This window comes from Sphaerodactylus townsendi, linkage group LG06 (assembly GCF_021028975.2).
Source record: "Sphaerodactylus townsendi isolate TG3544 linkage group LG06, MPM_Stown_v2.3, whole genome shotgun sequence".
Lineage (NCBI taxonomy): Eukaryota > Metazoa > Chordata > Lepidosauria > Squamata > Sphaerodactylidae > Sphaerodactylus > Sphaerodactylus townsendi.
The window spans coordinates 95,454,908-95,477,460 of record NC_059430.1 but is presented as its reverse complement, the minus strand read 5'-3'; the positions used below and the strand labels follow the sequence as shown (position 1 = coordinate 95,477,460).

General features: G+C 43.4%; 1 protein-coding gene across 1 annotated transcript in view; it reads right to left on the bottom strand.

Annotated features, from left to right (window-relative positions):
* Positions 1-22,553, bottom strand: part of MYOM3 (myomesin 3) — a 61,512-nt gene that overhangs the window by 16,787 nt on the left and 22,172 nt on the right. The window contains exons 7-23 of the mRNA XM_048502430.1: positions 21,815-21,903; positions 20,142-20,186; positions 18,124-18,264; positions 15,809-15,970; positions 13,816-13,957; positions 13,535-13,734; positions 12,776-12,832; positions 12,162-12,289; positions 10,415-10,598; positions 9,306-9,483; positions 7,937-8,058; positions 7,619-7,806; positions 5,666-5,792; positions 3,780-3,958; positions 3,327-3,441; positions 1,906-2,062; positions 1,201-1,310 (exon numbers count right to left, since the gene is read on the bottom strand). Coding sequence (XP_048358387.1) covers positions 1,201-1,310; positions 1,906-2,062; positions 3,327-3,441; positions 3,780-3,958; positions 5,666-5,792; positions 7,619-7,806; positions 7,937-8,058; positions 9,306-9,483; positions 10,415-10,598; positions 12,162-12,289; positions 12,776-12,832; positions 13,535-13,734; positions 13,816-13,957; positions 15,809-15,970; positions 18,124-18,264; positions 20,142-20,186; positions 21,815-21,903 — 2,324 coding nt within the window. The remainder of the gene's footprint in view (positions 1-1,200; positions 1,311-1,905; positions 2,063-3,326; positions 3,442-3,779; positions 3,959-5,665; positions 5,793-7,618; positions 7,807-7,936; positions 8,059-9,305; positions 9,484-10,414; positions 10,599-12,161; positions 12,290-12,775; positions 12,833-13,534; positions 13,735-13,815; positions 13,958-15,808; positions 15,971-18,123; positions 18,265-20,141; positions 20,187-21,814; positions 21,904-22,553) is intronic.

Here is a 22,553-nt window from a genome sequence, read left to right as displayed (position 1 = left end):
GGGGGTTGCCATAATGAGGAAAAGATGGCAAATCCACCATTCAGCATTAAACTGGAAGACGCATGATGTTTCTTGTTGCTTATGCCCATTGTTGCCTCTGGGAGCTGTGCTGCTAAGGGTCAGGTATGAGGCAATTCCCTGAGTTACTGCTCAGTTGGGGCTGCAAAATATCTTGAACCAGCCCTCCCTGTTGGGTGCTTGATAAGCTTCCCACATTTCTGCAGTTTCAGGTATAAATGTTAGGCATGGCTGGGGGGGTTGTGTGCAGGGAAGGCTGACTGTAAGGCTCCTTCCGCACATACAGAATACTGCACTTTCAATCCACTTTCACAATTGTTTGCAAGTGGATTGTGCTATTCTGCACAGTAAAATCCAGCTGCAAAGTGTATTGGAAGTGGATTGAAAGTGCATTATTCTGCATGTGTGGAAGGGGCCTAAGGCATGCTGTTACCAGCTACAGTATCTAGCCTCTACTTTTCCTTCTCTTTTCTGTTGGGTGTAAGCTTTGGGGGTAACGTGGCAAAAGGTAAGAGCCAAAGGACTCTCAAGCCTTGATTTGTGCCCTGTAGCACTGGACCAGCTGGCCCACGGGATCAGGATGGGCCCAAGAGTCTTGTTTGCATATTTAAATCATGTTCTTTCCTTTATTGTATTTTTTATTACATTTTTACTGTTGTAAGCCACGTTGGGTCCTTTCATAGCGAGATGTGGCCACTAAATGAATATTCCAACTAAATTAGTTCTAACTTGCAGTCCATAAAAGGAAGCAAAAATTGGACCTTCAGCCTGATGGACTGCTACTTATATCTGGTGGTCACTGCTGGAGCAGAGCCACCACAGAGGACCAGATGCACGTCATTTTGAACCTGAAGTGACTGTGAGAAGGGCGCTTTCTTGGATTTTACTTGAGAAATGTACATGTAGACAGAAGAAAAAGAAAACATTCTCCAAATAGTGTGAAGTCTTGTTTTCCATGTGACAAAGAAAGTCTCAACAGACTACAACCCAAGAATGGAACCAATTGAATGATTTCCAGGAGCTCCAGGTAGTCAAATGCTCAGCCTTAGGTCAGCACAGGGGAAGGAGGAGAATACCTATAGCGCAAACCACAGTTTTGGACCCAGCAGCCTGGGATGAGTTTGCATCTGATCCTGCTAATATGGGGGAATCAGCAAGTTTGTCATAGATATGAATTTTTACCTTCCTCAGTCAAAACATGACTGGCGGAAATGTCTTCATCAGTGTCAGTTACTTCTACTGAATATGTTCCCAGATCTCTTTCAGTACCATACTTCAGGATGAGCTTAGATCTTAAAGAAGAGAAAGCAGAAACACTTGAACTGAGGCATACCAACAGCACAGATGTCACTGAATTTTTCAGGTTGGTGTATATTAATTTTCTTTAAAGATCTATATACTACATTCTCCTGAATCTGCTAAAGGTTATGTCTCAGGGGGGAAAGGAAGAATTTTGGAATAGTTGTAGAATACAGCTACATGAGAACATTAGCTTTCATTTTTAATACAAGTTTCTAGTCCTCATGAGCTGAATACTTAATTAAAGAAGCCAGAGGGGCAGCTTAATGCTTCCAGTGGCTGAGGATAAGGTGAGGGTAGAGTTTCCCATAAGAACCAAAACGAATTAAGTAACCTAGCAAACTAATGTTGGATAATTGATGCAGAACAATAAATTATGCAAATTTGTTCAATTTTCATAGTTCATACAGATTGCAGAATCTAAATTTTCTTGATGCACAATTTGGTTGGGTTAGTCATACAATTTTTATTGTCTGTAGTGGAAGGAACCTGGTCACCTTTTTAATTCCTGCATATGTGGCTGCTGTTAAGGACACTGGAGCAAAGACAGGAAGAAATGGCAACTCTAGCTTCACACCAAAGACTTACTTATCGTCCTTGTCGACAGTTTCGACTCTGTCGGGTTTTGGAGGCCCTTCATAATCCTTAGACCAAATAAACTCTGAGGAATCAACTACTTCAGGAGCTTCAAAGGCCAGATAGATGAATCCTTCCTCATCCACCCCAACTTCGATTTCTTTGGTGCCTGCAAAATTTATTAGCATAGTTTCACCATACCCTTCCTCCAAGGAGCTCCGAATAGCATACTTTATTGGCTTCCCCTCCATTTTATCCTCAAATCAATCCTGTGAGGTTGGGTCAATTAAGAGGGTATTTGATTTGCCAGTCTAAGGTCACCTAGTAAACTTTGAATCCATGTGGGGGACTTGAACTTAGGTCAATTCTAGTCCTGCACCACTGATTCGAAAAGAGGATTTTTTTTTTTATAAATGGAGAAGAAAATAGTTTTTATCCCTGTTTAACAATGTCTGAAAGGGCCTCCCCACTTGGAGAGGCAGGCTTTTATTAAGAAATCAGAAAACAAAAAAGCTGAAATATTAGAAATGTTAAGAGAAAGGTCACTTATACATGGGTTACTTGCCCCAGGACAAGAAGCAGGTTTTTCCTTCATTATCCCACAACATCATGCTGCTTTCATGTATCTTCTGAGGTTTTCTCCAATCTTGCCCAAATCCACTTTGCTGTGGTGTTTTGGGAAAGGTCACACAAAAGCTAGGATAGCTGCCATGTAGGGCAGGAAAGTCTTGATTTTCCCTGTCCCTCCCACTAGCAGCCAGTTCTCTTTTCCCAGTCCACATGGTGCCCACTTCCCTCCACATGTCACTACTGTATGTGTGTAAGTGTGTGTATGGGTGGGGATCTTAGAAGGCTTTCACAGCCAGAATCATCTGTCTATTGTGGGTTTTCCGGGTTGTGTGACCCCAGTCTGTTAGTTTTTGCTTCGAATGACTCACTGGCATCTTCTGTCGAGAAGCACATCTCACTGTGACAAACCTCTGAAGATGCCAACCATCGATATGGGTGAAACATTAGGAGCAAAAACTACCAGACCATGGCCACACAACCTGGAAAACCTTCAACAACCTTTGTGGAGGGGCTTTTTGAGTAAAAAAAAAAAAGGTAACTGACATATCAAAATTCCAAAATACTGCTATATGTCAGGGGTCCTCACTCTTTTTGGGGCACCTTTGAAATTCTGAAACAGAGTGGTGGGCACAACCAGAAAATGGCTGCCGCAGGGGGTAGAATTTTTGAAAAGGAGCCTCAGTTGGATGGGAGTGGGAATGGCGACCATAGGGACTAGGATAGGAAATACGTCAGAAACCCTGTGGTCTTTGTGCTACATTGGCAGCTACTGCAGCAATGGCACTTCTACAGAAAAGTGTCATCATGTAGAAAAGTCCAGGAACAGAGAGACAGAGAAAAACAGCCAGGTCAGAAGCTGGTACCTGGTTTGGTTTTTACAAGTACAGGGTCTGATGGAAGAGATGGTGGGCCAATCCCGGCCTTGTTCTGTGCCCGCACTCGGAAAATGTAGCACTTTCCAGTCTCCAGATCAGACATCTGTTGGGAGAAAATTAATATAATGAGCAAGAGTAGAAGTGAGCCCAGATGTGGAGCCAGATGTGTGCAAGGTAGGGTTGCCAGGCTCCTCCTGGTCACCAGTGGGAGGTTGGGGTGGGGTTGCAAGATCCAAGTCAGGAACCGCTGGAGGTTTGGGTAAAGCCCCCGTGGAGCCTGGAAAAACCCAGAAGAGTGGTTAACCAGGCAGTAATGTTGTCTGGAAAAACTGTTGCTGCAGGGGAGCAAGGTGGAGCAAGAATTCTGTGCAGAAGCAACCCCCCCTCCGCAAAGCCACAGTTGCGGTTTGAATTCAAAGTTACAGAAAATGCAGATGAAACCTTCATATGGGTGTCAGATATCGGCAGCTTATTCAGTTGCTCCCACACGTCAGATCCTTCCTCACATATATCCACATAGTAGCCAGTGACAGGACCCGCTCCGGTATACAAAGGTGATTCCCAGTGAAGCATCAGTGATGTGTCCCTCACTTCTGTACATCTCACATCATAGGGAGGGCCTGTTTGAAGGATTGGGGAGGGGGAGATCATAGACTTTAAAAGACTGGATATGCATTTTGATTTCTATCCCGCTCCATAGACTACCCTGATGTTTTGGCAGATCGGAAAGGATTTAAGGAACTGTGGCCTAGCTCAAATAGGACCTTTTACTCTGTCCTGTCTAATCCATTTAAAAAAAGAAAGAAAGACTCCAAATCCTACAATTCATGCTAAACTCCACCAAGTGCAGGGGCATGCTGCATTTCAAGTGGGGAATTCAGAATAGTTTGCAGGGCCTGTAAGACCGAACTGTTTCGCCAGGCTGGTGGTAGAGAGGACTGCAACGGCATCCATACTAATTGCCCTCCCTTTCGGTTTCCATTCCCCTGTCCTCTCCATCTTTCCCCTTCTGTCTTTCCTTTATATACCAAACTCTTCTCCCTTTTGAAAGGGAAGACAGAATGGACTTTCTGCTTTTCCACCCCAACTGACATATACATATATATTAAATAATTGGGAACAATGTGGTATAGTGGCTAGATACAGTGGTGGCGAACCTTTGGCACACCAGATGTTATGGACTACAATTCCCATCAGCCCCTGCCAGAATGGCCAATTGACCATGCTGGCAGGGGCTGATGGAATTATGAGAATCCATAACTATCTGGAGTAAAGGATTCACTCCTACCTCAGAATGTTGAACACACATGAATCTGCATTGTGCCAAATCAGACCATGGGTCCACCAAGGTCGGTGTTGTCTACTCAGAGTGGCCATGGCAGAGTGGCCAGAGGTCTTTTCCATCATCTACTGTCTGGTGCCTTTAACTGGAGATGCCAGGGATTGAACCCGGGACCTTCTGCATACAACGCAGAGGCACTTCCACTGAGTCACAGCCCCTACCCTTCCACTGAGTCCACTGATCAGGTTTGTGTTTCCACTCAACTGTCAAGCTGACAGTCCATTCTCCACCTACTTCAAATTTGATAAATCTTGATCATATTCTCTTAGATGCTGGTACAGACAACTTGGTATTAAATCATCTCAGTGTAATACCTCTGTTCTGGTTGTTAGGTGCATTAGAATTGTGGGAAATAAATGTTGAATATGCAGTAGTCAGCAAGCACCGGAGAAATTATTTTTTACTCTTCTTTGGTGTCATAATTCTGAGAAATTCCCCATAATGTTGAAATGAGCCTAAAATGATACTTGCCTTGGGTCCCCCAGGTACCTGAGAGAAAGGCAGGCTAATAAAATTGTAAACAGATAAAATAACTAGCTGTAGGGCAACCTCCCCCCCGCCTCCTCCACACACCCCTAGGCCACATTTCCAGTTGCTTCTACTTCAAAAAACATAAGCATAAGGCCTCGTTAATTTCTATTTTGCTCAGACATTCCTGGGGTCTTGTCTGGGACTGCATGTATGTTGCCCAGATTTTTCTAGTTTCCATATCATGCCAGACCATCTTCCCCTCTTCTGTTTCAAGGTGTTACTGGAAAGGTAAGATTCTTCCCTCTGCTCAAACAAGTAGAAGACCATTCTAGGTATCAAGTGCCTAGGCTTGGGATCCTAAGTCCTGTTCCCACTTGCACTGCACTTGCATTCCACAGCACAAGAAGATTCCCTTTTGTACAAAACCAGCATTTTTCACGAAAAGCACCTAGCACCAGAGGTGACTGACTTTTAGCTGGCCATGCAGGGCCTTATCTGTTTGTGGCATACTTACCTGGCTCTGGCATTGTCCATTCCTCACATTTGAAAAGGTCACTGGGTTCTGATACCTTCCCAACTCCAACCACATTCATTGCATAACCACGGAACTCATAGAAATGTCCTTGGTCCAGGTTGGTGACCTAGAGATTGAAAAGAGAGATACGGCATTTCTCAATACTTGTCTAGCAGAGCAATCCTAGGTAGGATAACAACTAGGAGTGGCCACATTTTTTTCTGCATTTTTCAGATTCGCAGGCGGGTACAGAGTTCAACATTGGGTCATCGGGCCAAGCCCAGCATTCAATTGCAGTCAGGCCAAGCCAAAGCCCACAGTTTAAAGCTGGATTCAGCCAGGCCGAGTCCAGCACCGAACTGCAGCTTCACCCTGGCCAGGTCTAGCTTTGTATTGCTGGCTCCACCTCTGAAGTTCCACTTCCACAGTCCATGGGGACCTGGCCAGGTCCAGCATTGAACTGTGTGTGCAGGCTCTGAAGTGTATGTGGAGCCTGTAGTTGAGGGCTTGGCCCAGCAGGGTCCAGCGTTGAACTGTGGGGTCCACCTCCGAGGTCCACATGGACTTTGGAGGAGGCACGCAGCTGGACCTGACTAAACAGCAGGTAAGCGAGGGAGGGAGAGGGGTCTTCAAAAGTGGCAGGCCAAATGGGCCCCCAAATGCCCCCCAAATTGGCATTTTTCGGGAACTGATTTTTCAACTCCCTTTTATTCCTGCCTTTTTGGGGTGAAAAAGACAGAAAAATACCAACAAGGTATTTTTTGGGGTTTTTCTTCTGGTTCTGGTTTCTTCTTACAACCTTTTGAGCCCATCAAAGGTTATAACACTGCCTAGGGATGCATTGGAAAAACAGAGGCACCCCATTCTCAGAGACATGTTCTGCTCTGCAAGCTGCAATATGATAAAACACGAGAGTAGTTACCAAGGATAACTAGTGTTGCTGCAAAGGGTTTGTGTCCTTTAGATGCAAGTGCGAGAAAAGGTTGCTACAAGGAATGAGTGACACATTTCCCTAGAGCAATTTTGGAAACATGCCTATTATTTTTAAATCATGTAAAAATATATTTGCTTTAGGGGTGAAATTGATTACCCCAGAAACCACTGGTTAGTTGGACTAGTTAATTTGACCACTTTGCTGATTTTTTAAAGAACTTAAACTTGCTGCTATTTGGATATAGAAAAGCAAAGTCAACTGATCCTCTGTGAGGATTTCTCCCAGACCATTACTATGCTTTGTTATTATGCTACCAATGCTGGATCAGGGTAACATCATGATAGTGGGAAGTAATTTGTTGCTTGATGTTCTCAGAGAATGACAAAAGACAAAGCTGCAAGTGAGGTAATGGGCTGACTGATTCCTATATCTAGATACAAACTCCGGAATCTTTTCTGAAAGCCAAAACACAAACAGGAGAGGTAGATCTGAGTCCAGTAGCACCTTAGAAATTGACAACATTTGGGGGGATATAAACTTTTGAGAACCAAATCTCTCTTCATCAGACATAACAATTATTGGTTTTAAGCTATAGTGGTATGTAATGCAGACAAGGGCTGCATCCCCATGGCAGTGATTTTCTGTGTTCTTTTAGTTGCTCCTTTTAGTGGCAACAGTGTCCACATGGAAGTTTTCCCCACATTCTGATTACCGCAATTCCCCACAGCTGTAATACCTCTCACCACCACTGGAGGACTTTCGGGAGCTTCAATATTTTTTTTACACATACCTATTGCATTAAGCTACAGTCAAAAGGTAATTACTAGTTTTAAGCTACAGTGAAATGTCATAATGTATCTTTGTTTAATTTCTTTTTACATCAATTTTTGTCCAACAATTTTGATTCTTCTTGTGTCGCCATTCAGTTGCAGGTTGGTTTATGTCACATGCAGGCATGTTGTATGGTTTTTATACATAAGGATGAGAAATTCAGAATCATCCGTAATGAACATCCATACCGTGTAAACACGCTCAGCAATAGGTTTAATGTTGACCTCGTGCCAGTCAATCTCCGAAACATCGTGCTGGTCAAGATAGTATCCCAGAATCGTTGTGCCTCCTTTGCGTTTTGGGGGCTTCCAACCAATGGTCATGTTGCCTTTTCCACAGTTCAGCAGAGCAAAGCCACGTGGGGGTGACGGGCAAGCTGTGCGCAAAAGGACAGAAATGAAAGCACTGAGGTGGGTTGGAACTGAGTTGTCAAGCAGTCCCTCTTCCCCCACCCCACTCCTTGCTGTTTTGCAGTGAGAGGGCTGGCACCCCCACAGGATACTTACAAATGGCCTGCCTGACGATGGTGGCATCGGATTCTGGGGAGCTGCCCCCCACCCCTGCTTCATTGACAGCTTTCACACAGAAGACATACTCCTTGCCAGTTTTGAGCCCCGGAACAGTGAACCTAAACAAAAATAAATGACAAAGAAGTCCTCACACCTGTTATTTCTCAGCACCTTCTGGTCACCCTACAGAAAGACATACAGTGGAACCTCGGTTTTCGTCAGTCATCCGTCCGAAAACAATTGGTGAAATCCAAAACCGATGAAAACCGAGGCAATGATTTCCATAGGAAATTTCCATAGGAAATTAGAAGCAAGGTTGTGCGGGCATGGCGACGAAAGCGGTGAAATCCGATGAAATCTGAGGCAACCAATGAAAACCGAGACAAAATGTTCATGAAAAAAACCGACGAAAACAGACGATAACTGCAGTCAAGGTTCCACTGTATTTGGAATGGGAACATGGCACATGGGGAAGGGAGCCGAGACCTCACTATCCCTCCCCCCTGGTACTATGTGTCCCAAGGTGCTACTGTCTGCCCCATTGTTTGAGGGCTGCAACAGCTTCCACACCAGTCGGTCTCCCTTCCCCCGTTCTCTTTTTTCTCTTTCTCTTCCCTGTTTTGTTTCCCTGCACCCCCCCCCCCACCTCCCTACTGTCATCTCCCTATTGAATCAACACTACCCAGCAGTATTATGGCTCCTTTTTTAAACAACAGGACTTATAAGAGAGAATAAAGTTGGGCACACTCTATGTAATGTTGATTAGAAATTTTTATTAGATATTTATAAATGTATTGGATTGATGGGATGGTTTTAACTTTTGTATTCATATTGTCTTTGTTATATTTTGGTTGTAAGCAGCCCTGAGCCTGGCTTCTGCCAGGAAAGGTGTGAGATATAAATCTAATAAAATATAATAAAAGTGGGGGTTCCATGTGTAGTGCTGGGATACACTTTATGTTTCCTCAGCGAGGAAACCAACAGTTCCCCAGGGTCATTTCAGGTCAGCAAAATGCTTCTGGCCTTAAGGCCTGGTCATGGATTCTCTCAAACAACTCTGAGGATTTCAGCTTGGAAAGGGAGCTGAGGGTGAGAGCTCTCTTTTAAAACTACAGTTCCCAGGATTCTACAGGGAGAGGGGATGACTAACCAATCTGTGATGCAGATGTGCCTAATGGGTTATTGTGAGGACTGCAACTTACATTGTAATTGCAAAATGGACTTCTATAAACTAAAGGCAATATGATTATTCGCCCTGGCACCTGTTTCATAATCACAGAGATGGTGGGGCCCAGTCCTTCAAAATGGACTCCTGCAGTGGTAAAAAGTGGAAACGAAGGAGGCCAGAATGGCTGAATGAACTCACTCATGACACTGGAGGGGTTTGTTGTTCACAGTTTCCCACTCCTCTGTCCCAATCTCCCGGCAGTATACGTAGTAGCCAAGAGGCTGTTCTTGGCCTTCCTTTGGCTTACTCCATTGAACGACAACAGATGTGTTGGTGTCTCGGAAGGCCAGAACCTGAGACGGAGGTGGCAGAGGAGCTACAGAGAAGAAAAAGGGTGACAAAAGAACAGCCTTTTATAGTTCCTTCCAAGTTAAGGCCCTGCTCTGTTGCCAATAAGCATGATGGTGGAAAGTGCTGTCAAGTCACAGCTAATTTATGGTGATCCTAAGGGGTTTTCATAGCAAAAGATGAACAGAAGTGGTTTGCCATTGCTTGCCTCTGCGTAGCAACCCTGGAGTTTCTTGGTGGTCTCTCATCTCAGTACCAACTGGGGCAGACCCTGCTTAGCTTCTGAGATCTGATGAAATCAGGATAGCCTGGACCATCCAAATCAGGGCTACCAATGAGCATAAGCCACTAAAACTGCAAAACCCAAATGTGCTTGTAGACAGCTACAGAATGGAATGAAGAGGGGTCTCTTGATAGTTGCAGGCGTTTTATCACTTAAGCCAGTGGTTCTCAACCTGTGGGTCACTACCTCTTTGGGGGTTGAACGACCCTTTCACAGAGGTCGCCTAAGACTCTCTGCATCAGTGTTCTCCATCTGTAAAATGGATACGTGTTAGGGTTGGGGGTCACCTCAACATGAGGAACTGTATTAAAGGGTCACTGCATTAGGAAGGTTGAGAACCACTGGCCTAAGCAAGGGAAAAGATCTTATTTGGTGTGAGTGTTATATATTCCAAAGACTAGTGAAAAGCTCTGCTGGCAGGGTACTGTAAGAAGCAGCAAATGAATAACTGAGAAAGCCCCTGATTAATCTGAGGTTCTTTTGACCTTGGACTGTGTTCTAATTTGAGGTCATTCCAAAGTTCTTATTTGGTTTGGAATGGCTGTGTCCGCTGCAGGGGCCCTAGATACTTATGCATGAGCTAATTAAAACCCTTCCAGAACTCAAAGCAAAGATCCCATACACCCCCAAAATAAACTCATGACTTCTTAACACCATTAACAAGAACAAAAATTACCTATTTTTTTCCCCAACGAGATGGGCTCGCTGGGCACAGAAGGCTCGCTCACTCCGTACTTATTCACAGATCTCACTCGGAAACAGTATGACTTTCCTTTGTCGAGATCCAAGAGAGCAAATGTTGTGGAATTCACTGGGATGTCCAAGTTGGCCATCTGCCAACTGTCAGTGCCTGCTAGTGACTGAAAGCACAGAAAGGACTGTCTGTTGGTGGCTAATGGCCATCACGGGTGATTACACACAAGGTGTTTGCTGAGTGGTGGAGGCGAATGTCCAGCATGGCAAGATTTCCTATATTGACGTACTTCCTCTAGCCTGGCTTTCACTTTCCACTCTCTCCAGGGCAAGCAAATCTACTTACAGCATGATTTTAATTTTTCTTTGCTGCCGAAGTGGTACAGATTTGCCAGCGGGCACAGCTTTGCCCTGGACCTCTTTCCTCTGCCCACAGTCAGCCCGCCTAGTCTGCCCACTTGCTTGCACAGCTTTGCACACTCCCACTCCCCCTCCCCTCCTCCCTGTTGCCAACTACTTCCCGCTTCTAGTCCTGCCGCATAGCCTCCCTGCTCCTGCATATCTTTAGACCTTTAGATTTTTTAAACAAGTTAAATAGTCATATCAATAGATCGATAAATTGATACTATCTCTAAAAAATGTAAGAATAATAAGACTAATCAGTCAGTCCAAACACCCAATTTGCCCTGAATTTATCAACAAGCTGGGATGTCTCCAGCCTTGTAGTTTTATACACAAGCAATCAGTGATTCCAGACCACACCAGAAAAAGCCTGTAGGTCTTGATGCTTGGGTTTGCAGCACATCAGTAGATGGATGATCGTGAAGCTGGGGAGCTTAGCAAAGGGCAGTTCATATTGTCCTTTTGCAGTTTTGCCGTTTGCACGCCACCATTACTCCACCCCTCACTTCCTGCCATAAAAGACAATCAGTGTTCAGGCAAAGGGTACAGATGCCGTATTCAAGACTTTTCTTTAATAGTTTCCTTAATGTTGGTGTAACGATCTATAAATAGATTGATCTATTGATAAGATTAAAAACAAAAATTAAAGATTATATTAAAAATTAAAGCACACATGCAGGATAGAGAACCCACAAAACATCTCTTCCCCCACCCCCAGACACAAGCAAAAAGCCAGATGATGGGTAATGCCCACCCTGCTACAAACAGGACAGTGGGTGATGATGCCAAACATGCCTCGAAACAAAGACTCCCCAGCCAATTCTCTTTGTAGTCGTGGGAACTTCACCATGCATAATTGGCCAACCAGGACTTCCATGGCCAGAAGTGTGAGGCCAATGCCAACCACCCTGCCAGAGTGAGTATACTTCAGACCTAAGGTTGCCAGCCCATCTGTCTTAAGTAGCAAAAGAGCTGCGATTTTCCCCCTTTGGGGTCACATGTGTACTGATGAAGGAAATCAGAATTTTAAAAAATAGTCCAGGAAGATCTATTCATCCAGATCCCTGTATCATACCCAGTTTGGCCGCAAGAGAAAATTGCAGCATTGGAGCATTCAGTTTGGAGGAAAGCAAGCAGCATATATTAATAACATGTTTCTCATCTTTGCAAAGGTCCAGGGCATAAGCCCACCTTTACTACACAAAGTTGCATTCCCCATCTGCCTACAACACAGCAGAGCTCACATAGGCTCCCTGGTCCAAAGTTGATGCATCACTGTTTGAAGAAACTGTCCTTGGATTAACACAGCAATGCAATCATTCTCTTACCTTTTCTATATAGTAACTCAGGGGCTCCTTGCCTCTGGGGTCTGGCTCATCCCAAGAGAGGACGACATACTCTTCCCTGACCTCGCTGGCGTGAACATTGGTGGGTGGCAAAGGGATTTTGACTTCCGCTGTAGAAAAAAATTATTAGCGTATTAGGAGGCCAATTCAGAATTGAGAAGGATTAACTAGAAAAATGGATAGAGAAGCCAAAGAAAACAAAAAGTCCGGTGGCACCTGAAAGACTCGCAACATTTAATTCAAAATGAGCTTTTGTGAGTCAGCAGCTCACTTCAGACATGGCATGAGTTGGGACTCGCGAAAGCTCATAAATAAATGTTGAGAGTCTTTTATAAATGCTTAAATTAAATGCATAGATGAAATAAATGTTGGAATCCACTGAACTTTTGTTTTATTTTGCTTTCCTTCCTTTTATTAAAAATAAGCTCCTTTGACAGGAGATCTTGAGCCATACAATAAAATCGAAGTTCAAATATCAGTAACAATTACAGAATATTTTATTTTGTTAGTACAGATTAACACAGCTGCTATATCTAAAATGAAGAGCCTTCAGCAGAACAGAGGAAGCAAAAGGTTACATCTGTGACTAAACTTACGTTCCAGTTCATCTTTGGAAACTATAATTGTTCTCATCCCATCATCATAAGGGATATCTGGAGGGAAGGGAGAGAAATTAGATTTAAAAGTTGGAAAACTGTGAAAAATACGATCCAAAAGTTAAAGAAAGGGGTGAGGAAATGTCTAGGATGATGCTCCTGTATCAAGAAGAGAGGCTGTAACAGACACTGCCCTACTTCCATGAGGGATTTCATGCCCAAAGGAATTCTTGGCAGGATTCTACGCACTGCTAAGCATATTCAGTGCTGATTTGACATATTGACAGAAAGTAGTTACTGAGTATAGCGGTGATTATGGTACTCTGGTCAAAAGTTCAGGATGGCCCCCAGATTCTGCCCCTGCCCCTCCGCGCCCCCCCCCCAGAACCAAGCAAGTCCAAGGTGAGTGCCAGCCACTGACTGCCTCATAAGGAGTGGGTATAAGTGGCCTCTGTTGAACTTACAGAGTAGGAACAAGTGCCTGTTGCTGCAAGTGGGTAGTTCATGCCCCAAGGGTTGGGTGAGTGCGATGATGGTGACAGGAACCTGCACTTCCCCCCTCCCATCAGTGGATGGGGCCATGGGCAGTCAGGGGTCTTTCAAGCACAAGGCCTGGGGCAGATGCCCCTCTCTCCCATTGGCTACAACCCACTCTGACTGTTTCAAATACTGTGATTATTTGGCTTTACTGATTTTTATGGGCTCATAGGCAATCTAGGATTTTTTGGAAGGTTGGGTAATCTGAAAGAAATGATGTACTCATCAATCTTTTGCTTTCGTTGGGGTCTATCATAGTCACTGGGTCACTGGCCTTCGAGGGGTTACTGATGCCTGCAGAGTTGATGGCCTTCACTCTAAACTGGTAAGTCTTTCCTTCAGTGAGACCCACAACGGGGGACCTGCACGTTTTCACAGGCTTGTCACAGCATGGCACCCATTCGTCTGTGCCCACCTCACAGCTGGAAAAAGAAAAAGCAGCTTTGATGCCACATGATTCGGAGAGACAAGGAATAACGGCTCTGTGATTTCCAAATGCAGACCTTTCAATATAATAGCCAAGGACTGGAGATCCGCCATTATCACTGGGGGTTATCCAAGAAAGAATGAGACTGTTTCTATTCACATCATGGCACTGTACGTTGAGGGGTGACCCAGGTGCTCCAGCTGTTGCTGCTGCAGCATCTAAAGCAATAAAAGGAAAGCCATCTTTATTGTGTTTTGTCTAGACAAGAAGTGGCCAGTGGGCAAATTTGGCCTTCAGAGCAATTTTACAGGACGGTCTATTAATTTTTTTCAATGAAGTGTATGAAAACATCTGATTTATTGTAAACTCAATTATAAACGGATAAATGTGTTAAACTATACCACATGGTTGTGGCGATAGCCTTTTGGATACTAATTGCATTTTTGCATTGTTTATGTAGGTTTGTGAAGCTGTCATCTGCATAGAGGATGTTTGCTTTCTCCACGTTTAATTCCTCTAATGTACTGATTAAGAGTGCAATCCTGGAAGAGTGGTGGCAGAAACAGCATAGGAGGTGATGTACCCTGGCATCAGCGTAAATGCCCCTTACAGTGGCATAAAGGGCATTTACACTGGTGCTAAGGAGCCATGCTGCAGCACAACACCTAGGCTCCGGTGTGACATCCAGGAGCCAGCACAGCTGTGGCAGCATTACTCTAGTGCAGGAGGTGTTCCCCAGGGTGGAACCAGGTTTAGCGGGCTTCCCGAGCTTTTTTGGTCCATTTACCGATGCAGACTTATGCTGGCAAAATCAGTGGTTCAGCCCATTGTGTTGCAGAGGCCAATTTCATGGGGAAAGGGACAGGTCACTGTTGGCTTGCTGGCCATAATGTCATCCCTGAACACAGCGCAATGCCCCCCCCCCCCCCCATGATTGCACTGCTCATCTTAATCTATTCGCCAGTGATTCCAAAGCTAGGATGAAAAGTAAAGCAGAAAGAAAAGCAGAAAAGTAAAGCAGACATCCTTGTTTAGTATCACAGTCAATACTTACTGAGCCAGAGACACAATTATTTACTGTTATATTGGCCCTTTGGGTTAATAAATAGCTGAAACAACATTATCAAATTTATTTCCACCTTTTCATTTAAGTCCCAGTTAACCGAATCAAAGAAGAACTTTGCCCATAGAGAGGAGTCAAAGCTATTCAATGTTTCATTTCTCTTTCATTTTCTTTTTTAGAGATGAAGCAAGAAGCTATCTAGCTTTTCTAACTGCATCAGCAATAAAAGGTTCAAGTATAAACACATATTGATTGGAACTTATTAATGTTGAAATACATGCTCTCAGTCTAATGGCTAGTATCTTAGTAAAGATTTTATGGTTTGTATGCATCAAGGAAATCAAACAATAAGCTTCTCTGCATGTGGGGCCTTTATTTGGTTTGATATTAACATTAAATTCGCTTCTATCCAAAAAGGAGATGATGTGGATTCCTCAATAATCTCATTAAAAAGGGGAAGAAGATGAGGGGCTAAAATATATGTATAGCATGTGGAGCGCCCCTAATGGCAACCCTGGGCATGGACCTTCAGCCGTCCCTCCCCTCAGAGGCTTGGGGGGGGGGGGAGAATGGTGCCTGGGGCAAAATCTACCCCGGCGTCCCCCCATTGCCCTCGCATCCCCCCCTTACCTGGCTGGGCCGTCGCCGAGCACCCCTCGGTCCCACCCTGCCAAGCTGCTCCTTTAGTCTGTGGAGCCTCCACTGGCTGAAGGAGCAGCCTGGCGGGGCGGAGGTGAGGGGTGCCTGGTGACAGCCCTGTGGAAGGAAAACTGCTCTTTGAGGACAGCAAGAGTCTCTGCTTTGGCTAAAGGTGAAACTGAGCTGGTGAGGAGCAGAGATAAGGGAAGAGGGAATTGTGGGAGAGCAATTCTCCACCCATGTAGGGTGGCTGGTATGCACCCGGGGATATGTGACCCCCACATGTCCCCATGAGCGCTCTGCCTCCCCTTCCCGAGCAGTCTTCAACCCATTCTCTGGCCAGATTACTGAAACAGCCACTACTCACCCCGAACAAAGACGTAAGCTCTTTGCTTGCTGTACCCATCTTGCATCGGGATGTGGACACTGTAAAATCCCTCATCCTCTTTGTAAGCGCAAGGTACCGTTAGAGAGGCATCCTGGTCTCCGCATTTTATTTGGTGGCGATCAGAATCCTTCAGCAGCTTGCCTGAAACACAAAAGGAAAGGTTATATGTCCACAAGGTAGCTTCTCCCTGGAGATGAAATTTAGGCACCAATTATAGATTTGACCTTTTGAATGTTGGAGCACTTTCTGTTTTTGCTTTCACCATTCAGCTTTGGGGAATACTTCTGAACACCCACCCACAAGATGGCAGCTCACTGCTGTGTGATCTGATTGCTTTGCCCTTTTTAACAGATTATTAAGCATTTTTCTGCTCGAAAAGGAGAAGCCTTTACCTTTTTGACCAATGGCTGCAAAAAGCTGACCACGTAGGTCAGTGGTGGAGAACCTATGGCACTCCAGATGTTCAAGGACTACAATTCCCATCAGCCCCTGCCAGCATGGCCAGTTGGCCATGCTGGCAGGGGCTGATGGGAGTTGTACTCTATGAACATCTGGAGTGCCATAGGTTCGCCACCACTGACGTAGGTAGGTGATGGTTCAAATATAGATCCACTAGCTGAAACAGTTGGTCTCCCCGGAGGAGGATGTCCTTGTTTATGTATTTTGGGTAACGTGTAGAATGCAGGTACCCATGGGAATTGTTTCTTTAAGAAATCTGCTTTTTTTGTAATCCATCCTATGGATAATGCTTCATTAACAGTAATATTAATCAAACTAGTAATATGTTGCGTAGGATCGTCACTGATCTTTCTATAATAGTTAGTGTCACTAAGTTGTCTATTTATTTCCCATACATAATCATTGCGATTTTGAATGACAATTCCTCCTCCTTTGTCGGCCTCCTTGATGATAATGATTTATCTGCACTCGTCAGAAGTTGTAAAGGCTGGTATTACCTTGCAATGTTAATCTTAAACTATTTATATGCCATTAAAGGTATTAGAAATCGAAATCGAAATCGATTTATCTGCACTTAAATCTCTCAATATCCTTTTGTCATTGTATGTTAAATTGTGTTCACACCTATAGCTGTTATAACATTTATTTTCCATTCTTTCTATGTCCCTATACACCAATTTTTCAAACATGGTTATTGCTGGGTTTTTTGTACATAAGGTACAAAGATAGATACCAGGTGTTTCAAATTAGCCAGGTTCTTTATTAACTTGACTCTGCAAACATGACACAAGACCGAGAAAAAGCCTTTGGGAATCCACAAAGTGATGAAAGAGGATGTAAGTTGTCTATACAATGCAATCCTTGCAAATGACTTATATAATAACATGTTTAAGAATGTTATATAACATTAGAATATTGTTAGAGGTATGGGTGTACCTTAAAGCTTTAAACATGTTACTATGATCTTATATAGTTCTAGAAAAATACAGGATGGATTATATAGCATATTATGGATCAATGACAATCGTTTTGATTGATTAGAACCCTTCATGGCTAGTCCTTGAATATAATAGGAGTCGTGTAGCTTATAATGAATGAACAACAATACTGTTTTAATTTATTAGAACCCTGTATGGCTAGTCCTTGAATACAATGAGAAATAGTACACTGAGGAAGTATTCACAAAAGCGCAATCCAAACGCGTGGAGCTTTTTGTACTTTTCTCAAAGAGGAAACCAGCAACATCATTACGCTGATTGGAGTGAATGAAATTTATGAATTAAACTGTGCTGTTCTGGTTACATTGTGAGTAGTCCATTTGACAGGTTATATCCTGCACATGAAAACTTGTTGGGACGCTATATACAAAGAAGATTTACAAACTATTACCGCATTCATGGAATAATGAATGCGGGTCAACAACTGTTGCCCGATACGGCAGAATGTATGAAAATAATACTTCTCCTGTTTAGACTATTTAGGGAAATTGTATACTTACCTGTTTATAACTACTTGATTTATATTATTTGTATGTACATTGTTAAGTATAAATGTTTAGGTCCTTTGATACCAAATAGAAAAACTTCTAATAATTGAGAATTTATTGCATGTATATTGCTATTGCAGTGAGATATACAACGCATATTGATTGGTTCTCTACATTGTGCTTCAACTGAAATAATAACCATGTATGTATCTCGGACAAGCAGAGGAAGGTCAAAGAGCATTAATATCTCTGAACAGGCACCATCAGGCACCATCAGTCCAAAGCCTGTAAGGAGTATGGCACTGCTAGGGACAGGCTGACTTGTTTTGTATATGTTACAAATACAAACCATCTCTGAACCAACGGATGTCTCGCTGGTGCTCCTGCAAGTCAGAAGTGAAAGAACAGAAGAGCGTAAAGGGTTCCTTCTCTCTGGTGAAGACAGGCTTCAGAGTGCTGGCAAAGTCAGCATCTTGACGCATGAGTGTCCCTGAAGATGAGGTTGGTAAGAGGACCGATATAATGGATTATTTATTATCCAATTTTCCCCTTAATAATAATGACAGTAGTTACACATCAACATGAATAAAACAGCTATTCAACAACACATAAAGAACAAGCACTAACAATAACAACTAGAGTTCCATAAAGAGGCAAAATTACATTACTGAGCCTCTATGTGACAATATCACATAACATTTGAGGTCTACAAAATGTTTAAAATACATAAGACATTACTTTGCTGGGGTGAAGTCTTGTTACAGTATCCAAAATACCTGTACACATCTTGAGAGCAGACAAGTAGATCAAACTGATCTACTCTGACAGCTGCTCCTCCCAGCACCTTGTCAGAACCATGATTGGTTACTTGTTATATAAAAGAAGTGCTTACTTACCAGCACTAGCTCTTAGGGATTGCCTATTGCTGCAGGGCATGCTGCCCTTTTGCTGTTTGAGTTCCTGTATGCACTGTAAATATCTGCACTGTTGATAAAGTTTTTCCTCACAGTAAAACTTCTGCGTGCAGTGGTAATTGCTTTCAGCTGTGCTCAGCCAGTGCTTAGCCGCACCTTGCTGGCCTCTGTAACAGGCTTTCTCTAGCGTAAACTCAACTCTGCGACAAGTCTCCCAAGATACTCTTTCAGTCATATCTATGTCATTTAATTTGTTTTTAAATGTATTCCCCCTCCTTTTTTTCAGTTCAAGATGACAGTTCAAATTTAACAACAAAATCTTCACAGAACCACCCATAATAGCTTTCATTACCAATGCCAGTGCCCACAAATAAGACCTTAGAACACATGCCATCTAAAAAGGACTTCCAAGAAAAGTACAGTCTGATAAGCCTTACAAAAACCTACCACTGACAGTGCCTTCCTCATATCAATTAAGGTATACTGTCTCATAAATTTGATGCCACTATCCAAAAGGAATAGGAGCTCACCAAGGAGTTGCAAATTTGTCCAAGAGAGAGTGGATTTTAAAACAACTCTGGTGGAAGCTGAGTCAAATGACCTTTGGGGTACAGGCAGAAACACTGCTTGGCTCAGATCTGGGATGTGGCAACAGTGAAACTGGTTGTAGGCTCACACAATGAACACCATTGATATACCTCAGATCCAAGCTGAGTGGTTCTGATGCACTGCATAGGTTAGTGGGTTCAGCTTGCCCCAGCTGCCATTGGGTGAAGCTATAATCATTGTCATTGTCACCATAGCTCAGGTGGAAGCACCACAGAAGTCATTTAATTCATCTTGCTCTGGCCTAGCAGAGGTCCCCCAGGGCAGAGGCTTACTGAGAACATCCCCAGGAAGAAAGGACCAGTCTAGTCTTGGGCAGAATACCTTCCCAAGAGAGTCTGCTGAAAGCAATTGAACTGTTGTAAGGGTTAGGACTGCCTGGTGATCTCCTAGAATTCCAACTGACTTCCAGGCTACAGAGATCATAGAGGGTGGACTCTATGGCATTAAACCCCACTGAGTTCTCTCTCCTCTGCAAATCCATTCCCCACCCCAGACTTCACTTCACCCCCAAATCTCCAGGAATTTCCCAATCTCGAGTTGTCAACCTTAATAAGAGTTCATTATGTGGAGCAGCAGAACATTCTCGTTTAGAAAAAGACTATGGTGGAGGTGGCCATCCTAGGTGGCTTGTCTCCAGCTTCGGGCAATCACTGTTTTGGATTTCTTGAGAAGAGTTTCTCTCTTTCAGCTGCCAAACAGACACAGTCCTGGTTCTCATTCACCCACTGGGCTTACCCATAAAATTTTACAAACCAATGGGCCAGCTGGGTAATATAAATCCAAATGTCAGGCTTAACTAAATAGACCAAAACCCACTCATATTAAACTGTAAATGTGTACTTACTTTTATATATCTCCGAGTCAAATCCTGATTCCTTTCCATAATATTCTATGAAACAGAAGAATGTGGCGGATCAGAAATATACAAAGCTGTATTTCAGTTCTTGGTGTCTTAAAGATAATCTCAGGAGCCATATAACAAACCATAACTGGCCAGTAAATCCAAGGATATGATGAAATTGATGCAAAATTGGCATGGCTTTTGCTGGCTAAGATACTGGCTTATGTAGGTTTAAAATTCATGTTGATACATAACAATGTCTGAAGATGCACTCTTCTTTTACCATGGAAACAAACATAACAATGAGTTCACATAGATGTGCTCATTGCTGCTGTATTTTTCCACACAGAGACAAGCTTATTTTCCACACAGAGACAAACCCATTGCTGCTGCAGCTGCAGATTCAGTGCAAAAGCAATGGGGCTCCCACATGGCAGTTTTCTCTATATTTTCTTGACCCCAGTCCCCCACAAGAGCTTTTCAGGGGATTTTTAAGAGCAGGAATTGATATATCATTATAATGTTATAACAATGTATCTATTAGGTTGTCTGAAATTCCAGCTTTCATTAAAAGTATGTTTCTAGTCCCTTTCCTTGTGGAGATATAAGGGGAAAGGCATGGAGGAATCAAGGGACTAAATTGTGGCTGTTAGACAGATCAAGGGTGACGACCCCAGACCCAGCCTGTGTACTCGGTAATGTGGAAATGAGCTCACTAGCAAAACAGAAAACAAAGGTTCTTTGATGACACTGCTATCTTTCCCTGCTGCACAAAATGGAGTCTGTCTCAAACCATAATCAGATAGAGAAACAAATTGTTCAAGAGACAGTAACTGAACCTAGTTCTGCATGACTTCAGATGAGTCATAAACTCTGGCAGACTTCTAATCTTCGCAGGGTCTTGGTTTTCATTCAACAACAAAATTCAATGGAAAACCTTAAGGGATTATGGGGATTCACAGAGGGATGATGAAGGAAGAACTAACATGCACATAGTAAACAAGTTAATAATCAAGTTATTGTTGGTTCACTTTACAGATTTCCTTTGTTACCGTAAGGTTTTACCGTAACATCAGTTTAATGTAATTTAGGCCTCAGGGAAAACCTTTCATTTTTTTCATGGGAAATTTCTGTATGTTCCCCATGGTAGACAAGGACTTTAAAAAGCATCAGTTTTAAATGGTTCTGGCTGGAGATGAATTTGCTATAGGCAGCTTGGATGCTTGTAGCAAGCTGAGAAAAGATACATTTCTTGCCTAGTATTTCAGACAAAACAATGGTACATTTCTTTCTCTAAAGTTTGAAGGCACCCAGAGATAAAAGGGAAACTTAGAAAGTAGCCCAGGAGTGTTAATGTGGGGTGAGTGGAGAGCTGTGATTGTGAAAGCCTGTTCTGTGCTTGTGTATCACAGTTGCTCACAGCTAAGTATAAAGGGTCTGGCCCCCAGAGATTGGGTGAGCCTCTACCCTTTCACTTGCTGGAGCTTCCTTTATTCTAATCAAGTTCCTTTTTAAACCTTACTCATAACTGGCGTTCTTTGTTTCGGTGTAAGCACACCAGGAAATTGCCCAATTTGGCTATCACTCACATGAACTTTCTGCAGTAAGGAAGCTGTGATGAAACATTCCAGGAAAGCATTTTAGGGGGGAAAGGAAAGTGAATCCCCCAGACTTACTCCTGACAAGTACCGTTGCAAAGGAGTAGGCCTCGCCGTATGCATTTTTCACAACCACACTGTATTCAGCAGAATCGTCCAAAGAGCATCTGGGGAAAGAACAACAGTGGCAAACCCTTGACATTAAGGTGACTCCAAGAGACCCCTTCTGCATCTGCAGACTGAACCAAGACCTTCCTTGTGGCTAAAAATTAAACAGAATATTTCGGGCTAATGTATGACTTGCACCCTGTCTTGCCTTTTTGGCTGTGTACATCTCTCCAGTTAATTCCATCTCATGTTCCAGGATGGAGGGCAGGGAGGACCAATTGCAAAACCTTGGAAAGACCCACAAAATATTGGGAGGTTCCAAGCCAACCATCCCCCTAGTGATGAAGGCAGTTTTTTGCCAAATGCGTGCCCCTGACAGGTACATCCTGGGCTCTTCGGAAGGAACCGCCTGCTCCAATGATCAGGAAAACCAGAGCTGGCCCTCTGCTATAGGGAAGAAGCGAGTTGTCACCAACAGCCCATGTAGTAGTAGTAGTAGTAGTAGTAGTAGTAGTAGTAGTAGTAGTAGTAGTAGTAGTAGTAGAAGAAGAAGAAGAAGAAGAAGAAGAAGAAGAAGAAGAAGAAGAAGAAGAAGAAGAAGAAGAAGAAGAGTAGGAGTAGGAGTAGTAGTTTGGATTTATATCCCCCTTTCTCTCCTGCAAAGAGACTCAAAGGGGCTTACAATCTCCTTTCCCCTCCCCAACCCCCC